At 51.6% G+C, this 8,846-nt stretch overlaps 1 protein-coding gene across 1 annotated transcript; it reads right to left on the bottom strand.

Moving 5' to 3' along the window:
* Positions 1-657: 657 nt before the first annotated feature.
* Positions 658-3,683, bottom strand: LOC126989756 (uncharacterized). Its single transcript, XM_050848364.1, has 4 exons — positions 2,722-3,683; positions 1,730-2,582; positions 1,044-1,172; positions 658-828 (listed from the first exon to the last, which is right to left on the bottom strand). Exons 1-4 carry the CDS (start codon positions 3,681-3,683, stop codon positions 658-660), a joined length of 2,115 nt encoding a protein of 704 aa, XP_050704321.1.
* Between the last annotated feature and the right edge of the window lie 5,163 nt (positions 3,684-8,846).

Genomic DNA, 8,846 nt, shown 5'->3' with positions numbered 1-8,846 from the left:
AAGTTCTTTGGTACAAGGAAGGGCCAAACTACCACCAGGGTTATTAAGCTGCAAGGAAATGCCCAAAGCTCCTAGGAAAACCGTGTCAAATATGTGCTTGCGCCGATATGTTTAAGAGTATGTTTGTCAAGTCCAGGAGGTTCAGATTGTTATAGGACTGACTGAAGCCAGGAGAACGGCGGCAACTACTTCAATCCAGTCAAAAGTATGATTATACCTTCACCAGGTTTCTAAGGAAATGTGATCAAAACAACCAAAGTGTAAGTGTAAACATATTAAGGTACAAAGTCCAATAAAACTCCCGTACTCTCCAGTAGAACGCGACCGGACCCAGGGAAAGCGGCAGCCCGGCCCGGCAATTGTGAGTGGCGCCTCGTGGGAAGAGAGGCCCGTTGCATTGATGTAGAGACGCACACTGCCTCATAGACGTCATACGATGGAGGAGGACGGGCTCAGCAGAATGTCAGCTGCCTGAGTGCCCGTAGATGATGACGCCGGGGTAGACGGGGAGCCAAGGACGAACAAACGGTGTCAGCTCGGCGAGGAGACGAAACTGGGTAGGTGGGACGGAGGCGCAAGCAGGCCGTGCCCAGCGGACTGCGGGGCTCCAAGGTTGAGAGGGAGGATAGGGGACGCAGGTCCAGGATCGCTCTTGGGTCAGTTCGGCTCTGCCTCAGCTCTCAGGCAACCACCACCTTGGCTCGCTTCGACGCTGCGTGAAGTCAGGGCGCCGACCGTGAAGCTGAATGAGACTGCATCGCCACCAGGAGCAGCTTCGGGTCGGCGAACAAAGCAGGCTGGGTGAAGCAGGCTGGGTGTGGCGGCAGGCTGGGAATAATCGAAGAGCATCATCCCTTATTCTGGTGTGTGTGTGTGTGTGTGTGTGTGTGTGTGTGTGTGTGTGTGTGTGTGTGTGTGTGTGTGTTGGTGGTGGTTCAGCCCTCACATAAGCCCCTTACAAAAATCTACCGTAGGTAGATTAAACTGAACAACACGATACAACAAGAAATAAGCAACCAGAAATGACAAGAGGAACGGCTAACGTTCACCTCTAAGGAGCGACTCAGAAAGTCTGCGCCCACGTTGTCTCGGCCGGCAAGATGAACCAACTGGAACAGGTAGTTCTGCAGCTGAAGGGCCCACCTCAACAGTATGTCGTTGGAGCACTTGGACTTGTGGAGATATACCAGAGGGTTATGATCTGTTTCTAAAATGAACTCTTTACCTCTGAGGTAGAATTCAAACGTGGAGATCCCGAACAAAATGGCAAGGGCTTCTCGTTCGATGGGGCGTATCTCCTTTCCCGGTCAAGCAGCTTCCGACTGGCATACCAGACTGGATGGGGGTGTCCTTGTAGTACTGCAGCAGCACAGCTCCCAACCCGAAGTTCGAGGCGTCTGTCCTAAGAACAAAAGGCAAGGCGGGGTTAGGTAATCGTAGGACTGGCTGCGATGGCAAGGCGTCCTTCAGTTGTTCGAACCGTGATAACAGGTCTTCAGTCCACGGCAGCGGCTCACGTTGGGGTTTCAGGGAAGGTCGGAGAGGTCCCGTGAGCTCGGCAGCCATGGGGATGAAACAGCGGTAGAACGAAACCATCCCCAGGAAGCTGCGAAGACTTTTTGGTAGTAGGAGGCTGATCTGCTTCAGGGCCTCAGTCTTGTCCCGCATGGGGCGAAGGTGCACCACGTCAATCACAAACCCCAAGTACTGGATAGAAGGGAAGCCAAACCGACACTTGGATGGTTTCGCCGTCAGCCGGTGATGACGACGGCTGGATGATGCCTAGTTGGAGGAGGTTGTTAACTTCCTTCTCAAAGTAAGGACGGAGGTGGATCGGCACAGGGTACTTCTTCGTGAGGACTCTTTTGGTGGTGGTTAAAATTATGTCATGTTGCAGGGTGTTGGTGCAACCTGGAGTCTCTGAAAATACGTCCTTAAAGGTGGAAAGTACGTCTTCTAACGATGAGCGCTGGTTCCACTCCAGGGACTTGTTGATGTCCAGCGCCGGGTTGAGGGCGGAATCAGGAACGGAACAGACCAAAGGGCAGGGAACAAGGTCGTCAGGGTCCTCTGCTTCCAAAGGTCCTGTGGGTGAACAGTCATCATCCGGCGCTGAAGTATCGTCCTTGACATACGCGAAGTTTACTTGAGCGCGGCGATGGTACCTTTTTAGGAGGTTGGCGTGGTACAGCTTAGGCCCCCTCGGGTCATCAACCAGGTAGTCCACCTTGTTTCGTCGTTCCAAAACTTTGAATGGGCCACGCCAGGAAACGAGGAACTTCTTGGTAGAGTCAGGGAGAAGAACTAGGACCTCATCGCCAGGCTTGAATTGTCTATCTTGGGATCGCAGGTCAAAATAAGACTTGTACTTTGCAGTACTTACGTCAGCCTCCCGGGCGGCGAGCTGAGCACATTCGGTCAGTTTCTCCCTGAGCTTGATGACGTATTGCAGACTCGTCCGTTCTTCCTCCTTCAGGTCACGGTCTTCCCATAAGTCCTTCAGGACAGTCAAGGGCCCTCGCACAGTGCGCCCGTAGAGGAGATCGAGGGCCGACAAGCCGGTGCGGTCGCTGGGCATTTCCCTGAGGGCAAACAAAGTCGGAATAAGGTAGCGATGCCACTCTAGGCTTCTCGCTGCAAACCTTCCGTAGAGCAGCTTTGAGGGGCCCATGCAGCCTCTCCACTCGACCATTACCACTCGGATGAAACGGTGTGGTGAACTGGGGCCTCACACCAAGTAGATTGTGAAGCTCGGCAATTAGCTGAGAAGTGAATTGAGTACCTCTGTCGCTCAGGATTTCCCGGGGAATTCCGACCCTGGAAAATGAAGACAGAAGAGCCTCAGCAACAGAAACAGAGTCCACATCCTTGAGTGGAATGGCTTCAGGGAACCCTGTGGCAAAGTCAATCAGGATGAGAATATACCAGTGTCCTTCTGCAGACGGCGGAGAGAGAGGGCCCACCACATCCACAGCAACTCTGGAGAATGGTTCCGTGACGACAGGCAATGGTTGGAGGGGGACGGGCTTAACCTGGCCCTTATAAGACTTACGCTGGCATATGTCGTAGGACCGACAGTAGTCACGGATATCGGCCCACATGCCAGGCCAGAAGAAGTTATCGCTCACCTTCGATTCCGTCTTCCGATGAGAGAAGTGACCGGCGAGGGGACTCTCGTGGGCCACTTGTAGCACGATTTGACGGCAGTCAGAAGGGAGCACCAACGTCCGAGTCCCGACCTTGCCGGGCCGGCTACAAGCGACACAGTCTCTATACAGGAGTCCATTCGTCCCGGAGAACTTGTAGGACGCTCCATTCCGAGCTACATCGGGCAGTCCGCCAGTAGACTTGGCGCGCACTACGCCGAGGGAGGGGCAGGTCTCCTGTAAACGAGCAAAGTCGGCGGGCGTTACCTTGAGTGGTTGTAAGTCGGAGAGAACAGGCGGATGCAGGCGTCTCACACGCGCAGAACCAACACGAGTCTGAACAACACAGGCTAATTCAGACTCGGAATGAGAGGAGACGACCTGAAGCGAAGTAGAGGAATCTTGCGTAACAGGCGTTGTACGGAGAGGAGGACGAGCATCTTGTTCCTGAGGAGTGGAGGTTGAGGCAGGCGTGGTTAAATCAGATGTACAGACAGGGTCGTCAGGCTTACGGGCCCCGGGAATGTCACCAATCATAGCGGTTGCAAACTTGATAGGTGCACGGATGGCATCAGCCCAGCCTTCATAGTAGGGACACTTTAGGTAGCACCGAACGACGGGGAAGGTGTCTGGCCGACCTAGGTAGTCGTAAACGATTACCTTCTTACAGTTACGTTCCAACATCTGGCAAGGCCTCCTCGGAAACGATGAGGCTGGAACAACCGGCGTCACGGATGATTGTAGAAGTCCAGGCGCCGGTGATGGTCCCCAACACAGTAGTTGGAAACTTTCCTGTCCTCCCAACAGAAGCCTATGTTAACTGAGGAGGACGGCGCGTCCTTGAAGGCGCGAGGATTCTTAGGGCACCTGGGGCGGATATGGCCTGCCTCCCGCATTGATGGCACTTCAGGGTGAAGGCAGGAACTTTGGCGGCAGGAGAACCGGAGTCGAAGTGTTGTAACCCGTAATCCGGGTCACACAGGAGACGACACACTGTTTGTACTAGTGACACTTGACTTAAAATTCTGGTACTTTAGGAGTATTTAAAGGAGTTCGTAAATGGGGTGATGAAACGGTGTCGCCTTTCTTATATGTATTTTATTCTACCTTAATACTACTTAATATTACAAAGGGTAAAAATATTGTTTAAACCAGCGACTGGCTTACTAGACTCAATGAGTCTTCAGGTTTTCTTTCACTATTGGTTACTGACGTTAACACTGGTATAATATTGAGTAAAAACTCACACAATAAAGTATCATAGAAATATAATCCTAAGTAAAACTAAGATAATAGAACACAATAGATATGTTAGATACGCTTTCCTCTATGGTACCACATTACTCCATACTCACAGTAGCAACGATGAATGTTCTACCCATGTTGTCTAGGGAAGGACAACTGAGTGTCCAGCAACGAACAGAGTGCTGGTTGATCTGAGGTCAAGCCTGAATAAATGCTTCTTATATAGGCTGACATACATACAGACATCGCGAGGGTAATACGTCAGGCGTGTGAGTCATACATCAAACTCACACCGAGCTCATACAATAATCTACCTAACCGACATGCTTAATTCACGCGGTGACGCAGCTTTGTTTTCATAACATTTTGTTCCGCGGTTGATAGTGTTTTGGCTTAGAGAGATAAGCGGGTGCGTTAATGGGCAATTACAATTGTGTATAGGTTGGTAAATGAACAGTGCGTGTGGGGACAATCATGTCTTGGAGTCCGTGTTGTGTTTTAGCGGTCGATACCGCTGTTGTCATCGGAAAATATTGCCGGTGAAGATGATGACACTGGAGCGAGTGGTGTCGCAGCCCTCGGGGCACCACATACCCCCCCCGTTAAAATCACGCCACGTCCTCGTGGCACAAAGCGTTCCGCCCGGCGGACGACCATGGAGGGCCCCAGACGGGATGGCGGGATCGTGGGGAGAGTCCTGCGAGACGGGACCTGAAGAGACAGAAGAAGGCCACCCCACCGGCGACGAAGACGACGCCGAGGAGCAGCCCCCCCCACCCAGGGAGGAAGGGGTCGAAGGCGGGGACCGGAGAGACGGATTCCTGGAGCGCGTGAAGTGCTGGAGGGAGGTCCAGCGGGGGGGCCAGAGACGACCCGGGCGACGGCGGCGGGGAGGGGAAGGGGCCAAGGGAGTCTTGGCCAGGAGCGATGAGACCACGTCGTCCGATGTGGAAGGGGCGCGATGAACCGTCAGCGGGCGTCACCGTCCATACTAGCAGAGGCAGGTAGGCTGAATTCTTCGGAGTGGGCACTACAGCCAATACCGATCCTCAGTAGACCCGTCCCGTTGATGGTCTGCCTGTATTAGTATACCGGGCTGTCCGGGCAGACCATGGTGACCACCTGGTGAGTATCGGTAGCGAGACCCAGCCCGCAGGAGACGGGATGAAGACCGGGGAAGACTCTGAGGAGACTTAGAACACAGCGAGAGGGCGTCTGGGCGATCGAGAAAGAGAGCGATCTCGCAGCGCTGGACAGAAGTCGAGTAGACAGGGGCGACAGGGGGACATACATAGAGCAGGTGGTGTTTAGTACAGCGGTCCAAGGAGTCTAAGAGCATATAGTGAGTGCGGTCTTCAGAAACCGCAAGGTAAGTGGAAAGCGTGTCGGTGTGCAGAAAATATGGCGTGCCATCAAGATGAAAAGGCAACGCGTCCATTTTAAACACATCGAACACGTCAGAGGGATCCCCTTTCATGGGGATTTGTAAGTAGAAGTGAAGGGTTCCTGAGGAAAGCGTACCTTTAGAAATAACCCTAGAGACATCTCTATACAATGCTAAATATTCATGTGCTGCAGGGAAAAGTAGGCCAGGGTAATGGAGTGACGCATTGCTGAGCACACGAAATAGTACATCATTTGGAAGGAGGAGAGGGGAAACCTGCGTTTGGGACAGCTGCTGAAGGCCAAGCTTGAGATTCAGAGTATCATGATTCAGGTCACTAAGTGCCAACTGAATGAGAAGGATAGTCTCCAAAATACGCATTTCCCCTTCAATTTGCAAGGTTTTGAGTGAGAACTGACGGATAATAGCTGAGGCCAAAGCCGAGGCGGACTCTAGACGGGAGATGGCAGAATGAACATGACGGAGGTCCCGAACTGTGGCGTTGAGGACTTCCTGATGGAGGTTAAGTTGACGTCTCTCTTCTGTGGACAGAGTGTAGAGCTGGGAGAGCTTCCCGTGTATCACATCTATTTGGGCCTGAGTGGCCGTACCGAAAAGGAGGTTTGCTACCGAGCCAAGGAAATCCACGGCTCCTCGCTTCTGGCGAGTCCGAAACGGGCTTCCATCTCTACCACTCATAGCCGACAGAAAGCTGTTAAGATCTTTGAATAACTTCTCAAACTCAATGTGAAAAGAGTCTAGAGTGCGCCTGAGTAGACCAACAGTAGGAACGATTGATTCATATGTTCAATCGACCATGAAACTTCCGCTGCTAGATGTGCCACGCTGATGAGAGGTCGTTGGCGGTCGTCCGTCTTGATGCCGACTGGGACAACATAGTACCGTCCTGTCAACAGCCTCTTACAGACTGGGGAGAAGACGCGGCCGGGACGAATGGGTTGCTCCAGGAGGGATCAAGGGAAGACAAGGAGAGGGCAACACCCAGGATCTGTAATTATAGGGGGCATCAGTTCGTTGGTCGTTGGCGATACTCAAGAGGGCGTTCCATGACATTGGGGAGAGAAGGGGGTACCGTATTGGAGCGTAATGAGCGACCGACACAGGGCTCTGAAGGAGCTGAGGGAACCAATGAGGGGACCTCTGAAGCATCTGAGGAGACAGGAGCCGGTGAGGAGAGCTCGGAAGGAGCTGGACAGGACAATGGCAGCTCCTCGGGGAATAAGTCATGGGGAGTGGGTCCACTTCTACTACTTGATCAGGGAGAGGGTATGCACGCCTGACATTAGGAGAGTCATGGAAGCCAAGAGAGTCCTCGTGAACGACCTGAACATTATTTGTGTGAACTGTCTTGATCTTACCACCTCTAACATGACGCAGTCGTAAGACTACAGGGCTTCTTTTTCTAGCACCCTAAAGGTCCATTGAACAAGGGCTGGAGCTTCTTTGGTTCGCCCTTTGTACATACATGCCTTAAGTAGACCCGATCTCCTACTACCACCTGTTTGGGTTTGGATTTCCTAAACATTCTTTCTGACTCCTGCCATCCTATATCTATATTGGTCTGACATAGTTTATAGGTCCGCTGCGACACTAAAGTAAACGCTTTATAGCTGTCAACATCATAACAAGGTTGGAGTTTATTCTCAAGCACTTCAAAAGGAACATTTGGGTCCCGAGAGAAAAGCAAGAAAAATGGTGAATCTTTCAGAACACGATGGTAGGCAGTGTTGTAGGCGTGTGTTGCAACCGGAATCATTTGGTCCCAGATACCGCGATTGTCCTCGCACAAAGTTCTCAAGATATTTATTAAGGTGCCATTAGGCCTTTCTATCACACCGTTTGCAGACGGGTGATAAGGAGTTGTCCTTAGATGATCAATCTGTAACAACTGAGTCAACTCTCGTAAGAGAGTGTTGACGAACTCCTTTCCTTGATCCGTGACTAGAATCGGCGGGATGCTGTGTACACAGACTACGTTCTTGTAGAACGCAGCTGCCACTTCCTTGGCTGCCTTCGTACGAAGGGGGGTTGCTACCAAGAAGCGTGACAGGACGTCTATCACTGTCAGTACATACCTATAGCCTTCGTCTGAAACAGACAAAGGTCCGACAATATCCATATGGACTCTGTCAAACGGTTGGCCAACCTCTGGATACCTCATAAGTGGAGCTGGCGGGGATCCCCGCTTCTTAAACCGACAACAGACAGGACAAGATCTGACATATTGCTCCACGTCCGCCTTCATTCCCGGCCAGTACGCAAACTTGCGACAGCGTGCCAACGTAACCTTAGTGCCTCCATGCCCTGCAGGTAGCATGGAATGCGCCAAATCTAACGCGTTAGGAATGTAGCTTGGTGGAACGATAACCAGTCTTTTCTGCTTGTTGTAGTCATCGCAAACATCGCGGTAGAGAAGGCCGTTCTCTACACACTTCACTAAGAGGCAGTTTTTGAAGTGCCTCTTAGCTGCATTTAACGTTACATTGCTCCTCTCTGCAACCTTTCTCTCATCTCTCTCATGTACGTTACCACCGGTGGTTTGTTCAAAAGCATGCTTCAATTCTCTCAGTTCAGGATCGCGATCCTGGTGCTCCATGAGTCCAGCAAGACTCCAATGGAGAAACTTATCCTGTTTGTCATGTCCCTCCGGAGAGGCGACAGACATGTCCTGTCCACCCGTAAGGGTGACAGACATAATTCGAGCATCCAATTCGCCTTCTATCACGTCACTCTCCTGATTCCTAATCCTTGACAAAAAATCTGCTACCATGTTGCTGGAACCTGGGAGATAATCAATACTAAAGTTAAATTCTCCTAGAAGTGTCTGCCAGCGTGCAATACTGCTGCTAGGTACTGTGCTTTTTAACAGCCAAGTCAGTGGTCTATGGTCCGACAGGATGTGTATCCTATAACCCAAGATAAGGGGTCGGTTAGTACTGAGGCCATAGATGACTGCTAAAGCTTCTCTCTCTACCGCTGAGTAGTTACGTTCTGCTCCATTCAGGGTTCTACTAAAATATGCTATGGGACGTAAACTACCATTTTCATCC

This window comes from Eriocheir sinensis, unplaced genomic scaffold (genome assembly GCF_024679095.1).
Source record: "Eriocheir sinensis breed Jianghai 21 unplaced genomic scaffold, ASM2467909v1 Scaffold129, whole genome shotgun sequence".
Lineage (NCBI taxonomy): Eukaryota > Metazoa > Arthropoda > Malacostraca > Decapoda > Varunidae > Eriocheir > Eriocheir sinensis.
Note: the sequence above shows the minus strand (reverse complement) of the source record. Positions and strands in the feature narration are given on the sequence as shown.

Coding starts and splice junctions, on each gene's coding strand:
- LOC126989756 (XM_050848364.1), bottom strand. CDS start 3,683: ATGATTGGTGACATTCCCGGGGCCCGTAAGCCTGACGACCCTGTCTGT. Junction 1,173..1,729: donor GCGAAACCATCCAAGTGTCG/GTTTGGCTTCCC, acceptor TATCTCCACAAG/TCCAAGTGCTCCAACGACAT. Junction 829..1,043: donor GTCGCTCCTTAGAGGTGAAC/GTTAGCCGTTCC, acceptor GATTATTCCCAG/CCTGCCGCCACACCCAGCCT.